This window comes from Trachymyrmex cornetzi, unplaced genomic scaffold (assembly GCF_001594075.2).
Source record: "Trachymyrmex cornetzi isolate Tcor2-1 unplaced genomic scaffold, Tcor1.1 scaffold1399, whole genome shotgun sequence".
NCBI classification, from domain to species: domain Eukaryota; kingdom Metazoa; phylum Arthropoda; class Insecta; order Hymenoptera; family Formicidae; genus Trachymyrmex; species Trachymyrmex cornetzi.
In genome coordinates, this window is record NW_017295981.1 from 384424 (window position 1) to 408261 (window position 23838).

General features: G+C 34.7%; 3 protein-coding genes across 6 annotated transcripts in view; 1 reads left to right on the forward strand and 2 right to left on the reverse strand.

Moving 5' to 3' along the window:
• Positions 1 to 7561, forward strand: part of SdhA (succinate dehydrogenase, subunit A (flavoprotein)) — a 12131-nt gene extending 4570 nt beyond the window's left edge. Inside the window, exons 3-9 of the mRNA XM_018523042.1 lie at positions 3274 to 3672; positions 4106 to 4274; positions 4358 to 4524; positions 5031 to 5257; positions 6150 to 6294; positions 6403 to 6707; positions 6923 to 7561. Of these exons, the coding sequence (XP_018378544.1) occupies positions 3274 to 3672; positions 4106 to 4274; positions 4358 to 4524; positions 5031 to 5257; positions 6150 to 6294; positions 6403 to 6707; positions 6923 to 7009 (1499 nt within the window). The 3' untranslated portion in view covers positions 7010 to 7561. The remainder of the gene's footprint in view (positions 1 to 3273; positions 3673 to 4105; positions 4275 to 4357; positions 4525 to 5030; positions 5258 to 6149; positions 6295 to 6402; positions 6708 to 6922) is intronic.
• On the reverse strand, positions 898 to 2764 carry LOC108771132 (high mobility group B protein 2). Of its 2 annotated transcripts, none has more exons than XM_018523043.1 (4): positions 2446 to 2764; positions 1690 to 1834; positions 1406 to 1624; positions 898 to 1152 (listed from the first exon to the last, which is right to left on the reverse strand). In XM_018523043.1, exons 1-4 carry the CDS (start codon positions 2592 to 2594, stop codon positions 1030 to 1032), a joined length of 636 nt encoding a protein of 211 aa, XP_018378545.1. In that variant the 5' UTR covers positions 2595 to 2764; the 3' UTR covers positions 898 to 1029. The 2 variants fall into 2 exon arrangements, with proteins under 2 accessions (XP_018378545.1, XP_018378546.1); XM_018523044.1 differs by having other exon boundaries at positions 900 to 1152; positions 1690 to 1819.
• A 2754-nt stretch (positions 7562 to 10315) lies between the features above and the next one.
• The window catches only part of Pino (protein pinocchio), a 68562-nt gene continuing 55039 nt past the window's right edge, over positions 10316 to 23838 (reverse strand). For all 3 annotated transcript variants that reach the window (XM_018523047.1, XM_018523046.1, XM_018523045.1), the window contains exons 3-6: positions 17375 to 17447; positions 14830 to 14961; positions 13281 to 13410; positions 10316 to 12960 (exon numbers count right to left, since the gene is read on the reverse strand). In XM_018523047.1, the coding sequence (XP_018378549.1) occupies positions 12850 to 12960; positions 13281 to 13410; positions 14830 to 14961; positions 17375 to 17447 (446 nt within the window). In that variant the 3' untranslated portion in view covers positions 10316 to 12849. The remainder of the gene's footprint in view (positions 12961 to 13280; positions 13411 to 14829; positions 14962 to 17374; positions 17448 to 23838) is intronic.

A 23838-nucleotide genomic window follows, 5' to 3' on the forward strand; every position in this document is an offset into this window, starting at 1 on the left:
CCCCTCCCCTCCCCTCCCCTCCTCTCTCTATCATCAAATAGAGCTAGTGAGCTCTATAGTGTACTCGGGTACGCGTTCCCTATACTAAACTATAGAAAACTACGGCCCGTGACGGAGAAAAGGAAGGCAAACAAATATTTGTTTTTCTGACTCTTTCCTACTTGTAACAGTACAACAACATTAGCCAGGCAGTGAATTCCTAACAAAGAAAATGCAAGAAAGTACAATCTTTACATTAGAGTGTCATTGTCTAGAAATTGGGACATCCTCGCTCTACGGTGGCTCACGTATATTATAAAAAGCTCACTGAATAGATTAGTTATTTTATATTATATATATTGTATATATATAAATATAATATTATATTATTTATATATACATTATATAATATTATATAATATATATGGTATATTATATCTACGTAAAACAGAGATAAAAAAGATTTAAAAAACTTACAATATAAAACTATGAATCTCCGATATATAGAAGCTCGATTGAGGCTGCGGTCCACTTGCTTCTTTCAAATGCTCTGAACATTACGCTCCGATTGGTCCATTACTGTTTCGAATGCTACAATTGCTACGTGAACGCTCCAGTCAACCCATCTTCTGAGGTGACGCAGTTGGAGCGAAGCGGGAGCAAAAACGATGACGTATTAATGACGTAATCAGAGTTGCTAGGAGCGTTCCGAAATATCAAATGGACCAATCATATCAGTGCTACAAATGCTCTGTAGCGTTTGAAGCGCGAAGTGGACCGCAGCCTAAAAGCCGTGTTTAAAGATCACAAATAAATGAATTAAAAAGTAGAGGAAGTTGCAAGAAAGTATAGAAAGAAAAAACTCTATAGAGAGAGAGAGAGATAGAGAGGAATAAACCTGAAAATAAAATGTTTTTTATAAGGTCTTGAACTTTATTCAAATTTCATAACGATACGATCAAGGATTAATATTGAGACGCATAATGGAAATAAATTGTTTCGTACACATATTTTTTTTAACATTTTTGATATCAATTAATAAATTGACATTTAAGAACTCAGATCGGAAACGTCCTCACTCGTCATAGTCGCGCCTGTTCCCGACGTTGCAGAATCTGATTCTACGTCGGAATCGTCTCTCTTGCTTCTAGAACGTCTGCTTTCTTTTCTTCCCTGAAACATAAATATCTATATGTTATCTAAGATTTATCACAGATTATAAAATTAGTAAAATTGTCATGCTCTAATTTTGCATTTTTAAATAACATAAACATTAAATGTATGTATCAAACTTTTTATGAATTAATGATTAACTGAACATATAATAATTAAATGACAAAATTTAAGAAAATACAAAAATTATATAGAACTTTAATTTTGCTAAAAATATAAGAAGTGTCAGTGAAAGCTTATTTAATAAACAAACCTCTCGTTCATTCTTTTTCTGGTCTCTTTGATTTTCGAGTTTCTTTGAAGAGTCACTGCTATTAGGCTTATTTTGCTGTATACTCTTAGTATTTTGTTGCGATCGTTGCTGCGTCAACTTGGCCGCTTCTACGTAGGGCATCTTCTCCGTGGACGACATTTTCCGCCATGCTTGTCCCCCAAGACGAAACAGATCTCTGCTCTTTATCTTATTATAATTCTGTAATTTGATTGTTATGCTTACATAACGTTTGCATTATCCCCGTCATTTTTGCATTTCGTTACCTGCCTAAAGTCTTGCATAAAATTTAAAAAGGCATTCGCGCTTCTCCATTGCCTTCTTTGCAGAGGCTTACTTGATCTTGATCTTGATCTCGTGCGGGATGGCTTTCTGTCATGTTGGCTGGAATCTGTTCTGTCCAAACGTATACTTCATACAATTATTAAAAATGAGAAATAACGATAAGAGTAAACGATAAATATTTTCAAAAGTTTGATCGAACCTGATATTTTTTATAATACATACTGTATTGAAACAGAAGCATTAAGGGTCTTATTCGTAGTCATGATTCAACTTGAGATCCGATTTAAGCTACGTTTGAATCAGTTTTTCATTTAAAAAACGCTTCTCGAACTACGATTTAATAAATCTGATTGGTTCAAACTTTGGTTCAAACCTAGCTCGTCTGAAATGAGGATCAATTATGGATTGATCTAAGATTATGAATACGGACTTAAGGGTCATATTCGCAGTCATGATTCAACTTGAGATCCTCATTTGAGCTAGGTTTGAATCAGTTTTTCATTTGAAAAATGCCTCTCAAACTACGATTTAATAAATCTGACTGATTCAAACCTAGCTCACCTGAAATAAGGATCAATCGTGGATTGATCTTCGACTATGAATGCAGATCTAGTAGTAAAATAATCAGATAGATATTAATATATATGTAAAGTAACAATCTGAACTCTGGAGTTATTCTGTCATATAGCTGTCTTATTACATCTTAATTACGGATCATTTATGTTTACGTAACTCACTCGTCTCGCATGCGTTTGCGACTGGAGGAAGGTCTTGATAGCTGTTGGTACTGATTATCAGAACCTCTTTCTTGTTGCCCTGCAGCTCCATCCTCTTCTATGCCTCCCGTTACTTCATTAATTTCTTCTCTTCTATTATCATCTTCCATGATTTAATAATGATCCCAAAAAGATATATTTGCTTTATCAATATTTACGTATGCATCATTCTTATTTATCGATAAAAAGTAATTCAGAAGCAAGAATTTGTCTCTGCAATCGAGAAAATAAAACGCGAATTTTTTCACCGTGAAAATAACAAATGTCATTGCTAGGAATGCTAGGTTGCTATGCAGTTGAAATTGCCGTTTATCGTCAGACTTGATTTTTAAATGTCGCAATTATCTTTTTTTAATATAAATCTTCATGACGGACTCTGTTTTAAGTTGATAATCTTGGATACTTTAAACCTGAAATAATTCAATTGCATCTTCGATAATTTAAACGTGAAATAGAGTTACGAATTATAATGAATATCTAGAAGATCTTCAAAATTCTACTTTTTATAATATATATTATATATATATAATATATATTAACATTTAATTTATAAAACAAGTCTAATCTTGAAGTCATCTTCATAAAAATCTATTATTTATTTCATTATGTCATTTATGACATTTATTTAATATAAACTCCACATTTTTAAATCTCTAAAGATTTAAGATATAAGTTTTGAAAAACCTACAGTGTCATTGCAATATTAATAAAAATATGCAAAATTAATAAATAATATGTATTACAATAATATTTATAAAAATTAATTAAAACCTTTATTTTTTCTATCAGGCAAGATCTATCAACGCGCTTTTGGTGGTCAGTCCCTTAAGTTCGGCAAGGGTGGTCAGGCTCATAGATGCTGTTGCGTAGCTGACAGGACCGGCCATTCATTGCTACACACACTTTATGGACAGTCGCTAAGCTACGATTGTAATTACTTCGTCGAGTATTTCGCCCTCGATTTGCTGATGGAAGACGGCGAATGTCGCGGTGTGATCGCGCTCTGCTTGGAAGACGGGACGTTGCATCGTTTCCACGCCAAAAATACAGTGCTCGCTACCGGTGGCTATGGGCGCGCCTACTTTTCCTGCACATCCGCACATACTTGTACTGGAGATGGTACCGCTATGGTCTCCAGGGCTAATCTACCTAATCAGGACCTAGAATTTGTGCAATTTCATCCTACAGGTACATATCTTAATATACACTATCACTCAATTATTTGCACGGATATTTTATACTTTACTGCAATTTTAAAAGCCAAGTAAGTATCTCTCTCTCTCCTTTTCTCCCTCCCTTCCCCCCCCCCTCTCTCTCTCTCTCCCATACTGTTGATAATATAAATAATATTTTATTAGAATGATTATCTATATTAATAATAATATGGGATACTTATTTAGCTTTTAAAATCAAAGTAAAATATGTATAAAATAGCTGTTGTTCGAATAATTATGGTAGTGTATATTTAATACACAGAATAATTATTGCTCCAACATAGCACAAAAAAATCTTTGATATATATTCAAGTATAATTATTTTTTAATATTTTATGTATGATAGGAAGAATTAATTACGTAGTTCTTTAATTTGCATTAACCAAAACACGTCGCATTCATTTCAGGTATCTATGGCGCCGGATGTTTGATTACAGAAGGTAGTCGTGGCGAAGGTGGTTATTTAATAAATAGTGAGGGTGAAAGGTTCATGGAGCGTTATGCGCCGGTAGCAAAGGATCTGGCTTCGCGAGATGTGGTGTCTAGATCTATGACAATGGAGATTAGAGAGGGCAGGTGAGTCATCGGCCAACAAAAATCGTTTTTTATTGCATCTTTGGATATATTCGTGGTAAATATAGTTTTTTATCTCTGCTTAGAGGCGTCGGACCAGAGAAGGATCACATTTACTTGCAGCTACACCATCTGCCACCTGAACAACTGGCCGCACGGCTACCAGGTATTTCGGAGACGGCAATGATATTCGCTGGCGTCGATGTAACCCGGGAACCCATTCCCGTCATCCCCACCGTCCATTATAATATGGGTATGAATATAAATAATTGAAGTATTAAGGCTGTTAATACCTAAGATGCAACCTTCAGAACAAAAAAGATACTTAATCGTGGTTTATAATTAATACTCTGTATTAAAATATTATTGAGAAGTGAGAAATATTTGTATATATGCATATTACATCTGCATAACATTCATTGTATTAATGAAAAAATTAATTTAATTTTCTCTTCGCAATGAAAATGAAACTCCATTAAAATAGCTGTTGTCATGCAACGAGTTTTTTTTCCGTAATTAAAATTATGTACGATGATTATAATTGAAAGTCCTGACATTCTTCACCATGATGATTGGAGTTGTCACGATTAAGTTTCTTTTTAGCAAGAAAATATTTTGATAAAATAATTTATCAAATGTGACAAAGAGTACTTCTTTAATAAGATTTAATTATTTATTATATACAAATTATTTTGTTTTACTTGCAATAATTTTTCTGTGAAAGAGATTGGTCTAGTAATATTATATTGCTAATTGCAGGAGGAGTGCCGACAAATTACAAAGGTCAAGTGTTGACCAGAGAGAACAATCAAGACAAAATAGTACCTGGCTTATATGCGTGTGGCGAAGCAGCTTGCGCGTCCGTTCACGGTGCTAATCGACTGGGTGCTAATTCTCTATTGGATTTAGTCGTATTTGGACGTGCTTGTGCTAAAACTATCGCTCAAGAAAACAAGCCTGGCGAGGCGATTGGACCCCTGAGACCTGTAAGTTTTTACCACTTCAGATAAGCTCTCTATGAACATTATATATATACAGGATGTTAGTTAAGTATGTTCCCAAACTCAACAGAGCGATTCTTTGGTTTATTTCAAGTAAAAAAGTCCATATAAACATGTATCCTAAACGGCTCAATTTCCGAAATAAAAAAATTTAAATGGTGTAGTAATAATCTGTTTATTTGAAAGAAATACAACTTGAACTAGTCAAAAACTAGTCAAAAACAGAAAAACAAAAATAGGCTTCAATTCTTCTGATGAAATAAAACAATTAAATGAATTGTTGAAAATGTCCATCTTACGCCATGATACATCCATCGAGCCTTCTTCTCAAAGATTGACGTACACGCTCAAAGATACCAGGTGTGTTACGTGTTGCCTCGCATGAAGCAACTATTCGATTCCTCAAATCATTCTCATTCTCAATTGGGGTGGGCATATCTGCCATTTCAAAATTTGTAAACTTAGGCATGATGAAATCGATTTTGATGGATTAAAACAATTTGGCCCGAAAACGTATGTACAAGCTAACTGACCCTCAGCAACATCAGGACTGAAGTCTATTTTTGATTTTGTGACTTTGACTTTGACTTTGTCACTTTGTTTACGGTTGTGCGAATAGTACCTCACATGAAGCAAGGCATATTTATGCAGGAAAATATCTCCAACGCAATTTATCGTTTCGTCAAACATTTGCGAACATTCACCTGTATTTCGGAAACTAAGTCGTTTAGGACACATGTTTATATGGACTTTTTTACTTGAAATAAACCAAAGAATCGCTCTGTTGAGTTTGGGAACATACTTAACTAACATCCTATATATATAAATTGTATTTTTATTGTAAGATAAATGTGTGTTACTTGCTTATATGTTTTAGAACGCCGGCGAAGAGACGGTAGCTAATTTAGACTGGATCAGAAATGCCAACGGTTCCATCTCCACCGCGGAATTAAGACTAACCATGCAGAAGACTATGCAAACGCACGCGGCAGTTTTCAGAGACGCCGAAAGTTTGCAGGAAGGTAAAAATTAAAAGATCATTGATGTTTCATTCGTATACAATTGCGCGTCGAATTTACGAATATTATGTAGCATAGCATTGGAAATATTATTATGTATTTATTTCACAGGCTGTCGGAAAATGTCCAATCTCTACAAAAAACTGAATGAATTAAAAGTCGCAGATAAATCTTTAATATGGAATTCCGATTTGATAGAATCGCTTGAGCTGCAAAATCTCATGATCAATGCAATGCAGACTATCATTGGGGCGGACAACAGAAAGGAGAGTCGCGGTGCGCATGCTCGCGAGGATTACAAACAAAGAATCGATGAATATGATTATAGTAAATCGATCGAAAACCAACAACCAAAACCTGTCAATCAACATTGGAGGAAGCACACGCTGTCAAAGATTAATCCGAAAACAGGAGAGGTATATTTTTCATTTATTATTTACAGATAGAGATGAAATATTGATATTTTTACTGTCCACGAATAATGTTTTTCTCGTTTTTTAAATTTTTAACTTTGTATCTTTTACTCAATATTTACATTAACTAATTAGATTTTTATTATCGTTCTTCATTTTAATACTTCCAATCAATAACTTCTGTTTCACAACTTCTAATCCTATTTTATTAATTTAAGGTATCTCTCGACTATAGACCGGTGATTGACGTTACGCTCAGTCAACAGGAATGTGCGACGGTTCCGCCAGCGATTCGTTCCTACTAGGCTAATTCTACAGACAATACTAAAATCCATCGCTTTAGGACTCTCATCACCGAATTTTGTTCTCAGCGCAATTTTGTTCTTGATCATAGCCTAATATTAAGCATTACTTAGATCGAGCGCAAAGAAATGGTCGCAACGACGATTTTTACGCTAGAACTATTGTTGCGCAGGAAACCTATTAATTAATTTATTTCATACATATACATACACGTACGAACTTCATTATGCACCAAAGTTGATTCTTGTCACTCGCTTGCGCCGCGAGTCGCGCGAGCAGGATTAATGGTCCTCGTAGGATGCCGGTGCTGAGATTATTGTCCTCTCGTTTATATGAGGGAGTACGCATGATCTCGATCAGCGGAATCGCCACTCAGTTCAATAAGTAATAGTCGAAACTAGAACAATTCGCGGTAACGGAAGAAGGTTCATATATAGGACCTTTTCAGGAAATGTGCGTTTTCTCTCCTGTAATATAGTACAATTCCGGTTACGACACGTTCTTAATGCGCCATCTCAAGCCATAGTATAACGTATTCTCGCGTGCAGTGGTAACAAAACATCAAGGAACTTAATTGAATATTATTTTACTTAGATTACAAATTTATATAGAGTAAGACTTTGATGCTGACAGTATATTAAGTATGATAAAATTTTTAATAAAGGCTTATTAAGAATTCCGTTGGCAGGAATACGTTTCTTGGATTAATTAAATATTTCAAAAAACTCTTAAAATAATTAATTGTTAATATTAATTAATTATTCACCATCTATGCACTTTGTAAGTGATTATTAGAAAATCATATAGTTAAATCTTTATAATTTTTATCTCTAAATGAAACATTAACATCTCAAGTTATTACTACACGCGATGGTACTTTAAATACAGAACCATTAAACTTCGTAAAAACTTTTTTTTTTCGATTGATTTGATATTTATTACAAGTTTATACAAGTATTTTTACGATTTTAGACATATACAAGAATTGTTTCAAATATTTATTTTTAAATCTTCCTTTTTCATGACATATGCTCTTGCAGAGAATCAATTGACAGAGTAAAAATGAGTTAATATTTATGATACTTAATAATAGTGATAATTTATGTTATTGCTCTGTATATTTTTGCTTGAAAAGTGATCGAATAATCGGAATTGATCTATAGGTATCATTTACGCCCGAGTACGATTATGAGCATATAATATTTAAAAGTATGTCTTTTCTCATATTTTTTATTGCGGTTTGTATACTTAAATATCTTATAAGACAACATAGAAGATATTAATATTATTTTTATAGAATATACATACACTATTGTCGAAAAGTTTCCGGATATATAACTTAAAATTGTATAATATTCAGGTTTCCAAACTCTTGAAAAAAAATTACGATAATCTTATCTCTTTAAATTATTTTGAAAACTAATTTTTGTTGACAAAATAAGTTAATAAATAATATATAACAATAAATCGTTTTTATAGCTCTACAACCACAGATAAACTGTCGTCGAAAAGTTTCCCGACATGGAACTTAAATTTGCATAATATTCGGGTCACCGTAATTCGGTAAACAATTATCGCAGACAAAAAATAAAAAAGCAGTCAAAGCATGCTAAAGTATAAGTTTCAAGCTTTAACATGCTTTTTTATTTTTTTTTGTCTGCGATGGTTTTTTACCGATAAATGTCAATAAGTGGTTATCGATTAAAACAGAAAGTTTTATTCAAAGGCATACACCACAAGATGTTTCTCGCTAGAATTTTATATTACTATCAATTAACAATAAACCTTTCGGCCTCAAATTAGGTCATCTTCAGTATTAATATCAATCTTCGTAAGTTTAAGCATTTATATATACATGTTTATTTAAAGAGCACAAGATTAAGTTGTTTCCCGTTTTGCATAGTAACCTTAATTCTACGAAACCGTTCGTCATATTCGATACAATAATATTATAATAAAATTTAAAGTAGTTAGCAATTATTTAGTCATGTGCTCCAGAAGAATTTGTCCATTACAAACAATCCACACATTTTCAAAACTCATCCTTATTATTGCACACATAATTTCCTGATTCTAATAAGCATACATATATTATTTAATTAGTTCTCGTGATAATACTAACAATTAATAGAGCCTTTGAATAAAGCTATTTTTTACCGAATTACGGTGACTTGAATATTATGCAATTTTAAGTTTTATGTCGGGAAACTTTTCGATGGCAGTGTATCTGTGGTTGTAGCGCTATAAAAACTATTTATTGTTATATATTATTTATTAACTTATTTTGTCAACAAAAATTTGTTTTTAAAATTTAAAGAGATAGGATTATCGTAATTTTTTTCCAAGTTTGATAACAAATATTAAATAAACATAAAAAGGAATGATAAGGAATTAGATTATGAGTTAAAAAATTATAATTATCGTGTGATATTTCAATTTTATCGATTAAACTCCTATGTTGCCTTTCAACATCGTACTGATATTATGTACTTCATAAAATGTGAGTTGAGTACTTAAAATATTAAAACACGGCAGAGTTACAAAATACTATTATAGTCTCGATTTGTAAAAAGATCGTGTAAGCGTGTTGCCTGGCATGATGAAAATGTACATAAATCGTAAAAAAATATCAATAAAGCGTTGATACACCTTTTACTCAATAGAACTAAATCATTTACTAATCAGTAGATTATTTATTCTTCATAATTGTTAATCTGATGAGTAGAGATATGATGCTGGATTACAAAATAATCTCATGAGACTGTTTTGAATTAAATAGATTAATTCTGACACAAGAGCAACCCAAGAGCAGTATTATATTTTCTCTAATGAAAAACATCGAAATATAAAATAAAGAGAAAAGATGTCAAATATATATATCAATTCACATTTCCCTCTTGGAAAATGATCTTGATTCGGTAGAAGAAGGAACAAAACAAAGGAGATTCGTATTAACAAGTCATGGTGGATTTTTTGTAAGTATTTATTAAACCCATACTTTTGCAGTATTCGCGCGTCATAAATAAGAAGAGTTTGTAGATTAAATAAAAACTACTACCGAGGATTTTCTCTAAAGCATTAAACTAAAGCTCACCGCGAGCTAATACTCCAGACAATTTTTACACATTACAGTTTAATTTAATAAATGAGGATGTATTTTGAGATGAGCATGTATACTCGCACTCGTAATATATATATATATATATAAGCTACCGAGGGAAAAGTCAGTAAACGTCCGAAAACATATTCTTTTGTTCATACATCTCGCTAAGAAAGGCTTCGGTACGCGGGATCCTTATAAAACAATAATAAAAATCCGAAAAAGTCATTGGCACGACGTAAATGCTTTCCAAATTGACTTGACACAGAAAATTCTGCAAGCCCCATAATAACAACGATGGAATATATAAAAGCATCACATTTAATATATAAGTTATGAATATATTTAAATGAATCTGCACTTTTCTGTTATAAGGTATTTAAAGTATCGCATATGCGAATAATATTTATACTCAATATTACATGATGAAATTGTATAACTTTGATTTTGATTCTTCGACAATAAAATCTCATTGGGCACTCGCAATTTTCTTTATATCGAGTATGCAATTGTTGAATCACATGAGACATTCTCATGCACTTGGGAGTCGAGCTACTCCACCAACCACTTGGCAGAAATGCTCGGCAGGAAAGCGGACTATTTAAAGCGAGCAAGACGTATCTTTGTCGAGAAACGCTATAAATACAATCGATCTTTTTAAACTTTCATAGACCCAAGGAGATTCGTATAATTTTCCGTTACAATGCAAACGGACAATACAACTGTGTATTTTCGTACCCTTTTCTCCTCGCCGTACCAATTTCGACGCACAATAACGTTTCGAATGTCAAATTTTCTAATTGCTATTTTTGTGGAAATAATTAATTTAATAATTTTTCTCGAATTGGCAACACACCGACTGTCTATTAATCCTTAGGACTATGACGATTGAATCACGTCACGTTAACACTAAAAATCCTCGCTAAAGAGGCAAATCTTCGACTAAATTTTTATCGTATACAATCGCAAGCTCGGAATTATTTCGCCGATGATACAGTTGTGACAATTAAAAGCGAAGAATATCGAATAATTATTTACCTACAAAACACCGATACGTCGTGCTCTCGTGCGAAAATCCCGGACGGGTTTCTCGCTGTCAGATCGCTCGATCGATTAATTGTTGCCTAATAATTATCCTAGGATTCGCGTAATGCAAATTCGCGCTCTTTCGCGCGACAGAGAGGCCGAGATGTAACTTTCGTTACGTAAAAAAGTAAAGTGAAGGTCGGGCTTCTCTCGCATTGCTATAATATAGGAACGACCGAAGATTAAGCTATCGTCATTAAAATTTGTCCGAAGTCATGATATTTTTACGTGGTGCGAGTTTCGTAATTTTGATCGATACAAAAATTTGAAAACATTTGTAATAAGCAATCCGCAGTAAGAAATCGAATTTTCCACAAACGAATTAATCATTTTTTCATTGCTTTAAGTCTACAAATAAAAATTCTTTAAAACTAGATGTGTAACTAATGACGTAATAATGACGTGAATGTTATTATACACAATATAAAAATCTTTAGAATGCACACTTTCATAAAAAAAAACTCTTTTGATTGTTTTAATTTGGAAAATAGCTTTACGTCGTATTCTAAAGTGACCGATTCAGGTGCATGTGCCTTAGAATTCAAAAAAACACAAAAATTCAATTTTGTAATAAGTGTGCGAATGACAAACAATTGTTACGATGGCCAAATCAAATGGTATAAAAATATTTCGGAGTTACAATCACTGTCAAAATTAGTTGTCTGTACAAAGACATTAGCTGTTCCAAAAGATAACTATGCCAATCAAGTCTAAAAGCAAAGCTTCATTCATGTTATTCTGAGATTACACTCTTTTATTTTTTCTTCGTGTGAAATTTCATATCTTTAATTTTATACACAAACTAACAAAAAGTTTTAAAGTCATCCAGATTGAATGAGAAAAAAAAATTATCAAAGTGTACTTTCGATTCGTTCCTGCTTTTCTTGCACTTTTTTCGATATTATACATTTCTATATTCTAAATTTAAAAAAGAATGTAAGGTTCAAAAATATTTCAAAGAACAATCAAATCTGCTTCATGGATACATCGACGTATTCTTAGACAGAAAGATTTCTCTTTCACAAATTATCTATTTTTGAATTTTGCAAAAAAGCCATTTCGCAAAAAAGTTATTTTCGTGTAGCGATGATATAATTCCACATCAGCGGCAAAAAATCGTTCAAAAAAAAAGATCAAATTCTGTTTCTTGACAGAACTTAAATCGCTGGAGAAATAATCGAAATAAATTTTACGACACAATAAATCGGCATAAAATCTTCTGAAAGTAAATTAGAATCTGTTCTCCGAAAGAGCAATATTTTAAACTAGTTCGCTGCAACATAGTTAATCATTCAATATAACGTAGAAATTCTTCATAGAATTCGGACGTCGATCGTGTAGTTTTTGTACTTTCGCCTGAAAGACGATAATGACGATGATGGTGGTCCTTGATGTTGAGGGACCAGCTGGGTACGGCTTTGTATCTTTGGGGAAAAAACCACAAGGCCGAAACTGACCCTTCTTTCCCTTGTCAGCCGTCCCCCTCAGGAACATAATGCATATCATCCATGGTCCACATTCACACATTTCTCTTTCTCTCTCTTCCTCTCTTTCTTTCTTTCTTGAGTCTCGCACGCGATGGTGGTGGGTGATGCTAGATGGATGGTGATGGATTTAAGTCTTGTGCATGATTGGCGGTGCTCGGGCTGACGCCGTTCACGAAGTAGCCCGCAGCTTCTCCAACGCGGGCACCAGTGATTCCTCCAAGGAGGGTCCACAGCTTAGCCCGCACTCACCGATCCATCTTGCTTTACCACTCGCATGGGACTGTAAAGAGAACAAGCACCATAAGTAAAGTTGTGCTTTTTGGTTTTTTGATCAAAATTAAGGAAATTTAAACAAAATTTTAAAAATATACCAAAGCCAAAATTATCATTAAATTAAATTAACATTACAATATTTGGATCCTTGTCCCTCGATTACTCAACAAAAATATTCATGTCTAATGGACGACGAAAGATTAAAATGAAAATAGATAATGAAGATAAGTGACATTAATGAGAGGGAAATCGGCGGAAGTTAATGTCAAGTCGGGTGAATTTATCGATTCTTCTCGGAGAAGGGAGGGTCACAGAGCGGATATTTACCATGGTGAGGTCGCGCTTCCACGCGGTATGGCAACGACCGTCACAAAGCGGGCATGGCCGTTGCAGGGAGTAGCCACCGCACTCGCTGCAGTCCAGGGAGACGTGCTCCTCGCTCCACGACACCCCGCATCTATGCAAAGAACAAGATGACGATAATGAATCATTCCGATACGAATACACACCCAATTATGATAATAATGGAGGCGTGTGATGCGGTAGACGTGTGACCCAACGACGCGATTCGCTTGCGAGAGAAGTCGACGATTTGCATCGCAAAACTACCGTTGAGACAGTCTTTCAAGGAAACAAGGTCATGCAGTTTAACAATTCGATCAGTGTCATCCGGTTTTTTTACGCAAGATTTGCTCGTTGATAAAACGTTGATAATGTTGATATATTGCGAAATTATACAGTTGAGATAATCAATAAATATATCGCTTGTTTGCTAGAAAGACATAATTTAAAAAATTGTCATTTTTTAATTAATTACAGAAAAAGAAGAGAAACATAATGAGAAAAAAAAAGAACATACTTTTATTCTTCTACAAATTATTATACCAAAATTACGTTTTAAGATTAATATTCCAAAATTTTAATGATTCGAAACATTCAAACTCATTTCCTAAAAAACTTTGTTTCTTATTTTAATTATTTCGATATTATAGCAAACGAACGATATAGGTAAGCGGGGATCTACAATAGAAGTCGTAGCAGTCGTAGAAAATTAATTAATCACAATATCGAATATGAGAAGGATAATCGACTATGATTGGTCAATTTTCTAAGACTTAAGACCCAACGACCGCTACGATTTCTATTGTAGACTCCGCATAACACAGAATTACGACGAAAGAGAATTGCACAACATTATAGATTAATCAATAGAGACGTATTAAAGATTTTATTGAATAAAGACTTGGCTGGATTCGAGGATAAGACTCTTTTCTTGGACGGAAGAATATCTTTCTAGGACGTCGAATATTTTTCATTAATCGAATTACGGTGGGCTATGTGAATATTTTACGAAAATGCCGCACGTTGCACATTTCGTGCTGCATACGCCCGATGTAGGGCATCGATTTACCGGAATAACTGCGTCAACCGTCACCAGATAAACGTTGGGTGGGCATACCTACTAGCCTCGTTTCTTGCATTCCGTATCGATGACTATCTCCCAATCCCAACCCTACGCGTTCGCACGATGATGAGTTGTATCACGTTTTCGTTCTAATGATCTGTATCCAAATTTCAATAGCCAAAAGAAATTTCGTCTCCCGTCGACTTGTCGCGCGAGCCATATATTCGAGCGTATAATAATCTTCATTCAGGGAGGTCTCATTCCTTTTTCCCGAATTGGTAGGAAAGGAGGAATTAAACGCGTCGCGAAATGACGAATTGAAGTCGCCCTGGCTCCGGATCGTACCGGATTCCATTGTATGAACGGCGACGTATCATTCTGTAAGGTTGCGTAATCCCCCGATCAACTCCCACGGTCCGCTGGATCTGCGCGGCCGATTCATACGATGATAAAGAGCAAAAATCAACTTACGTAAAGCAGGAGTTGAGCTGAGCACGCAGCTCCTCGATCGTGAGGATCGTGTCCTGGTACTGGGGATGCGAGCCTTGCAGACCATCGTCCACGCTCCCACACAGGCTGTGACGGGATAGCGAGATGTTGCTTCTATAAACCAAGATCCATGTAGATTAGACGATTACCAATTTTAAGTTGGTGAATTAGTCATATTCAACTTGTGATATTAAACAAATTCGCGGAACCAATTTTTTTTCAAAAGCCTTTTCACCTACTGTAAATCAAATGCAAAAAGTCATCAAGGCAAAACATCGAGGTAACTTTGACTCAAATAGCACGTTAAGCGGCATCTACAATGAGATTTTAAGTCGTAAAACTTAACCTTTAAACTCTAAGCCGTAAGATATTGTCAAGTATTCTTCTCATATATTCAATTGTAATTGATTAATTTCCTACGGCTTAGAGTCTAAAGGTTAAGTTTTACGCTCAAATTTTCATTGTAGACACCACATTAAAGATACTTTAAGACGTCTTCTTGTTCCGATTTTGGACATGCGTACTGTCTATTTTTTTGAAATAAAAACTTAAAACTTTGAAAGTCACTCCACATTTTTACGTTGCACGCTAAAGACTATCACTCTTATTTCCTCATATATAAATCTCTTCTAGTTTTATCTATTATATTAGATTCATAAAATAATCTCTATTCCATTTGAATCTATAAAATAAATTTGTTGATGTTTTTCTCTTTTTTTCTTTCTACTATGACTCTTTGTCGCTCCGATTTCAAATACATATCCATGCAGCAACGTGAGAAAAATCAAGTCTGATGTAACTGTTTCATATAATTAAGACGTTATTGTCCTACTTGTGCTTTTCAGTCTCTGCTTAATGCGATAAAGAAGCTCTTAATGTTAATTATTCGATTTTTTATAAAGTTTCTGTTACATAATGCCGACTTTAATCTTTCTTGGGGAACTCTGTATCCATCGAAAAGAGGAACGTGGAATGCAAGGGTCTGCGCAAGAGCTCCTTCGAACAAATTTCAATATCCGTGAAGACACGCTCCGTGATTCCCATCACGGAGGTATGATTTATCGGGGCGAGGGAATCGCGAGTAAACCGCCTTGAACCTGGCGCGGCGGCCGAAGAAAGAGCGCGGTACGACCGGGCTGCGATTAGCTCGAATGAACGTGCACATATGGTAATCAGGAAGGAAAAAAATCACTTCTTTCACGTGACGGCAACGTGAGCGCACGCGTTCGTATTTTGTGCGCGCGGCACTGCAATGCAAACGTAGGACACGGGAAGAACAAAGGCCGCGGGAACAGAGGTTTTTCTGAATGACCGTAAATCGCAAGAAAAAGATTATTGAATATGGAATTGCGAACGCTTCTGCGTCATATTCCTCTGTCGATTATACAACTCTTTAATTAAATAGCACAAGTAAGAGATCCTTTCTCGTACACGTGTAATATTTTTTAATAAAAGTATCCTAACTGTCTGAAGTATATTCTAGGACGGCGGCGAAAATTATTGAGATTTTTTCCCGCAACTTGTCCGCCGCGACGTAGCGATAATTATGGAAGACGTATAGGGATAATTGTAGAATACAGTAATTATCCCCGAGGGGATTTCAATTTGCGGTTTTAAAACGACTACGCGATTTGATTTAATTGGCCGGCAATTTGTTACGATTCTGCATAAAAGTTTAACATTTTTCGATAGAACATGAGAGATTACGAAATAATTGAATTAATAACACCAATCTTCGTTTATTATTTTCGTTCAATTCCAATTAATTCGTTCCAATTAATCGCAATACTTTTTTCAATTCTCAACGGATGAGCAACGATTTCAATTTCATGACCGTACAGTGGTGTCGAATCACCTTCAACGCCCCACGATTGACGTTTCCGGCGTTTGCAACGCGTTGCGTAGGAAGTGGAGTATATGGTGCACGTTCCGACGGAAATGTGGAAAAACGAAATCGCCGGCTTGGCTAACGCCACACAAACCTCAAAACATCCCTCTTTTCGCGCCTCACATTTAAAATTGCACTCCTCGTATCTACCGTTAATTGGTTGCGATGAAATTAATTACTGAAATTGGTTATTATAATGATCGAAACTTGTAAGTTTCAATTCTGAAAACAAGATATTTATCATTTGCCTCTTATTAAGCGACATTTTCATATACATTTCCATACATGTACATGTATAACGTAAATTTTACAGGATGAGCCCCCGCTCTGACATTCTATTTAGCATGAAACGCCGCGTATGTGCTCCGTTTTTCTCCTCATACAGAAATCGAAGGTCATATTTTATATTGTGAAAAAATTAGGCGCGAAGGTCGGAATATTTCAATTAGGCGATCTAAAATTCATATTAGTACCGCGATAGTTTCTCGCGGGAAAATCTGCCTAATGTCGATGCATTCCGTGACAAAAAAAACCCCGTTCGTGCCAGACACGATATTTGCAATTATAAGTCGCGGTTATCCGCTGCGATACAATTTGATGTCCGCGAAAAAAGATTAGTTCGACGATGATTTTACTCACCCGTGACGGGAAAGGCTCTCAGTGGTAGCTGATTGTACGGAAGTAACCGACATGTTACACTGGTAAGTGGATACTGAAACATGAAATGAGAAAAATATTTATAATCTCTGTTAAAGTTGGGAACGGTATTAATGTTTAAAAAAAAAAAAACGGCAGACAGACTTTTTCGAGTTGAAAAGATTAACATATCAATATCTTTATAATTATGAGTTAAAAAAGATATTCTTAACAACCTAAATCTTTTGGCCAAACTATAAACTCTTTTCAGAACTACGTATGAATAAATAAAAAATACTTCGCTCCGCTTTATGTCAAATTTTAACAGAATTTTAGTTGAAAGCTCAGTTTATACGTAAGAAAAGAAAATCCATTTCAACTGGTTCAAATATATTGTACATATGACGGAAAGAGTAATGAAACTAATTTCCATAGAGACGAATAAATTTCGTTTAAATATAAATAAATAATTTAGTCTATATAAATAGTAAGACTCTTTTTTCTCTCTCTTTCTCTCTCTCTCTCTCTCTCGGAAATAATTTCTAAGATTTTCTGCTGCTTTATATGTGCATATATAAATAAAAATATCGACAAATAAATGAGCCGCAGGAAATCCCCGGAATCCAATAATGTCGATAAGGGATCTTAAAATATTGACGCCACGCGCGTGGCGGATATGATATGATCAGGCACGATTACAGGTAAGTATATAAAAAATTACGCTGCGATAAATCGCGTCATAGAAATTTCAATAAAATCGGCATAAAAAAGCCAAGGTTAATAATTATTATTCGGCGTATACACCTTTCACTATACTTCGTGGTGCCCAATTAAAGTACGGCTTCAGAGTACATAAAAGTTTATTGCAATATCGCGGAGTCATTTCCGTTTATTCTCCTAAACGACCGCGTAAAGAAATGAAATTTTTCCATGCCGCCGCTACCACTGAAATTTAATTCAGTGTAATAAATTTTCAATTTTGAATGTCAGACAGTTCCGTGATTGTTTATAGAGATTATCTGTGTAATACTCATGTATTACAGATTTAACGTGTTTAAGGTTAGTGATTTATTAGAGTTATACAAGAGCCTATAGGATCGTACACAATGACAACGAGCGAAGGGCATCACGAGAACGGATTTCATCGCGATCTCACCTTGGCACGAAACGCTTTTGCTTTCTACGAGAAAGTACATTAACGGGCCGACATACGTGGTCTGCAATATTGACGAAGCATTTCGATTTTTGTCGTTGCGAAGCGAAAGGCGAATAGGTGACTCGAATTTATCTACTACTAGTTTAGTGTGACATCGCGATCGGCTCACATCCAGAAAGAAAATTATATTTCATGCGATACAAAAAGTAAACGCAGCTAACAATTCCGAGCGTGTATCTTATGTCTCGTAAAGTTCTGTATATCAAAGTAGCGCATTCCTTTGATCTGAGCCAAAATGTCGACAGCCTTCCTATTGGCTATTTCGATCGCCATTTGTGACCCAGTCCAATAAGCGCTTAGTATTATTGGTACAGGGTATGGTTAGTAAATAAAAAATGGAGAACCTATGCGCTACTTTGATATATAGAGCTTTAATGTCTCGTCGCATTTTTCGGTTTTTTTCTCTGATTCGTAGTATAATAATAAAAAAAATTGTAAAGTCGATAACAACAACAATTATATATCAAGTTGAATAAATCTGTGAGAGAATCGTTACAAAATCATGGATTATATTATTACGAAATTAGCAATTCTGTGATCATTTGAACAGATAGAGAAAGTCAAGGATTTTCTAACGTGGAACTACTAAGCAATTCCTTAACGAGAGGATAATAAACGGCGTCGACAAGGAGCTTGTTCGATAATGATGCACAGTATTAATAAATAACGTCGTAACCTACTATCGGCATTCGCTGTAATTACAAAATAAAGGTATCAACAGAAATGCTTTACCGTACATACTAAGATGATGCAAAATGCTTCCTACGGAAACAAATTTCTTACTGCTATTGCTATTTTACAATCTTTTATATTTTCATTAGTTCATATACAAAAAATAAGATTATATTAACAAAAAGTAATAAAAATATATATATAATTAAGTCTGTGAGAAACCGTGTCGAGCCAAACTATTTTTAATCAACACAGGGAATGAACTGCAGTTTTGCTGAGGGGGTATCTAAAAATTTAACTATACAGACACAAAGCTAAAAATAATTTTGTTGAACTATCAAAACATTTACGTCGGGTAATTGCTAGGACGTTAAAATTTTTTGCAACATTGTTCATTATGTGCTTGAATTTTCAACATAATTATTCTGATAATCCGACAAAATTATTTTAAAATTTATATATCTATACCTAAATTTTTAGACACTTGAGCGAAATTGTTCTACTGTGCAGTATTACAGAGAAAATTGCATTCAAAATAAAGCAGTATGTACAACGGGTTAACCCTGTTCCATTCGAGAATTAATCGGAACAGATATCTCGCCGCTCCCACAAAATCATTAAACTTAACTTTAAATAGATAGGTATGTACACACACACACACACACACACAATATGTATATATATATATCAGTAGGAGAGTAGTTGATTCCATCAGAAAAAATTAAATGCAATCGGTTTCTCGGAGGTCTGGTATTACTTGCAAATATCACGCTATCGATTCGCGTTTCGTCGCGGGTCATATTAAAAGTATACACGACGTCGGATCGATATCTCGCGTCGTCGCAACCTAGTACTACTACGTCGCGGACAAACCGATCGATTTACATTTGCATTTATTAACCCCCCAGGGAACAACCGTCATATGGCACTGCGTTGCGCGTGTTCTGGATTCTCGTTAACCGCGATATCATAACGTTGATAAAAACTCAGTCATCCTGTGCGAATTCTCGGCATTCCTCGAGACGCGTCGATAATCGATAACGCCTACAGTCGAATGTCGAATTGACGTGGCGCACAAGAACGCAAAGTCCAAGACCGTCTATGATCGTTTCAATAATGGCAATCGAACGGAAGTGGATTAAGCGACCCGCTGGAGCCTACCTCGATAACGCGAGGTAAGGATAATGCCAAACTATGAGAGCTGCACCGATAAGTTTATCGCATACGCGTATACATGACGTGCGACGCGATACGAAAACATTATATCCATATGATTTGCGTTTTCCGGCAACTTTCTCAGAATTGCGGACTATTTCATGAAAATTTAAGCGGGCCTTGAGCACTTATTAACAAGTATAAAATCGTGTATAATACGACAGTTACGAAACTAATTGTCTGGATAGTGCGCAACATGTTATGTCGATAAAAAATTTCTTTAAACTAATATAACAATATTAATTTCACAATTAGTTGTCCAAATATGAATAATAATTTATATTTATATTTGAATTAATAAATGCCATTATGTATACGTAAAATCACGGTTTTTAACACCCGCATAACGTTTCGAAGAATCAACATAATGACGCGCTGTTTGGACAATTTGTTTCGCAACTACAATATATATATGTATACATGAATTACTAATAAACATTTATTTAGCACAAATGTTTTCTTTTGTGTGTTTCATTTTTTTTTTTCGTATACAGGCGTGTTTCCCTTTTGGAGTTATTCGTGATTCACATTGTATTTATGATTCTTATTATTGACTGTTTTCGCAAAATTACCAATCTCGAGCAGTTATCGTTTTTCTCGTTCAACAAATTACGTATAACTGGGATGTGTCTATGTAAACAGAGTAATTTTGCGGTCATCTTATATATCTTGTCTGAGTTTCTTGTAAAGACAAAAAAAGACTGCATTAATCACTAGGAAAATATTTATGTTCACGAAAAAAATTCATTCATAATAAATTATTATAAATGAAAAAAAAAATGCCTTTTCATTCGGAGTTCACATAAGATTTATTTACAAGGACTATATAGGTGGCACGGATTGGGTACGGACAATTTGGAAAGACTGAGAACCGTTAGTCGTCTCATTTTGGTAGATGCGGTAATTTCGGAAACCAAGTCGTTGTTGGAAACATAGTTGCGCGTCATTTGAGCGATGCCAAGATCTGATGACGATGACTCAGTGAGTTAAATCGCGGAGGTAACGCAATTTCTCACGAGACGCGGCGCCAAGACTTCGACGAACTTCTGATTTTGCGAATTATTGATATTGCGCGATAACGAAAAATAACACTGCGAAAAACAAAAATGCGAATGAAAGACACCAGATGAAAGGGATATCATAGAGAGGGTAAAATGGAATATTCGCAGTGGCGTTCAAACCGCGAGATTAGCGGGTAATGTACTATTGCGAAAATAGAACTATATAAGTTGCAAATATAAAGCTGTGGACTATAAATAATTGGATTATATTAATACCGCTCGAATGCATGCATGCATGTATTATATATACGCATACGTACGCATACTACAGTGTCTAATTCTTTACTTTTGCGCGCTATTCTCGGAGAGTGGATAATCTCATATAAGAAGATCGACTTATCGCTGACTAAAGTCCAGCGACAGAAAAGCAAAACGAATAAGTCATGAACAATAATTTTGCATTAAAATTTGCCGAGGCATTGTTCAATACGCAAATTATTCAATACGCGAAACCTTTCGAAAAAAATATGTAAAAATTATTACTGGCTTAATTGCCAGGATTTTTAATATCGGAGATATTCTGAAGAGCTTAAGAAATACTAACATAACTATTTCACTCATTTTTTTCCCGGTAGCATACTTAAGTCTAGACTAACGTCACGGTTATAAATCATTCTGTCTGTCTTCTACGACGACGACGATGATGACGCCTCAAATCGTGGAGCAGATTTCTCGAGGCGGAAGAGGATATCTACGTGCGCGAAATGAATGACGCCATAATCGTCAACGATGATACAGATAACGTCGATTCTACGATGTTATACGACGACGCTCTCGCTTGGAATTATTTATAACGTCTCTCGAAGAAGCCCCTCCGGCGTGTGTCGGTTCACGATAATGTTTGTGAAACCGGCCGACGTCACTCTTAAGAAACAATATACAAACGTTACGCTTCGGAGCCATCGCGCAACCTTTAAACTATGATCGATTCGGATTTAAGCGTCTCAATATCAGAGAAATAATTATTTTCAGAAAATTAATGATGATAATCGTCAATTTTGATGTAAATAAAAAAAGTTTCTGGAAATTTACTTTACAAACTTACAAAAAATATTTACACTTTACAAATCATTTTATAATGTTCTCATTCAATATCAAGACGTCGTCAATGATATGATCGTTCTATACATTTGTAATAATCAAAAGTTTCTGGAAAAAAAATTTCTGGAAATGGTAAGCGTGAAATTTTTTTTCCAGAAACTTTTGATTATTACAAATGTATAGAACGATCATATCGTTGACGACGTCTTGATATTGAATGAGAACATTATAAAATGATTTGTAAAGTGTAAATATTTTTTGTAAGTTTGTAAAGTAAATTTTTTTAACGTAAATATGAAAACTTTCCATACATAGTTGACAGGCAGTTATTGAGCAATACTTTATACGCGTCTATATTCGTTAATGAATCCGGAAAATTATAAACTGTGTTAATTCCATTAACGCAAAGTACTTCCGCGAAACACGCACACTTTCCGATATGTGTACATATGAATGAATTAGCAGGTAACTAATCTCTTCTAATCTACAGATTTTTCCATTTCGCAAGTCACCTTCAAGGACTGCAGCTAATTGGTCATCGAGATAGCATAACATTGATGATCACACTCTAATCAGAACATTGTGGGTATTCCCTGAAACAATTTATCCTTTAATTTACTTAGTTTTAATTAGTATACGTGTAGCCATATAATGTCAGGAAAAATATGCTATCATTCTAATTAGAGAGTAAAAAATAAATAAATAATAAAGAATAATACTCTAACTCTAACTATTATGAGATATAAACATTACATAACAAATCATGACTTTAATTATTTCAGAAAAATTATTTATTCAAAGAATCAAAATTATCTGAAAGGGAATTCAATATATATGAATATTTTAATACTTTTATCAAAATCGTCTAATCGGTCTCCATTGCATTTCCGCCTTTTATTTTATATAATACGATTCCCTTACAGGCGAGCAGACAGCCGCGTCCATTCTCTTTCGCGAACAATTAAATCCTAAGATTAGCCCTCGAGAAACGAGCACCGGTTTACGAAACCAGTCCGCGAACCGTTGGCAACCGACTCGAGAAACGGTTAGCCGGTCCACATGAGCGTATTTTTGTTCCGTTTAAATCTGACAAGAATAGAAGGGGGCGTGAAGGCAATGCAAATGGCACGTACGAATTCGTAGGTCTTCAAGAAGTTCGTCCAATTTGGTTTCAGCGAGGAAAGAGAGTAAATGCTTCTTTTACGTTTTCTTGTTTTAATTTTCGCTTCCTAGAAGTTTCGTTTACACTTCTGTTACTTTCC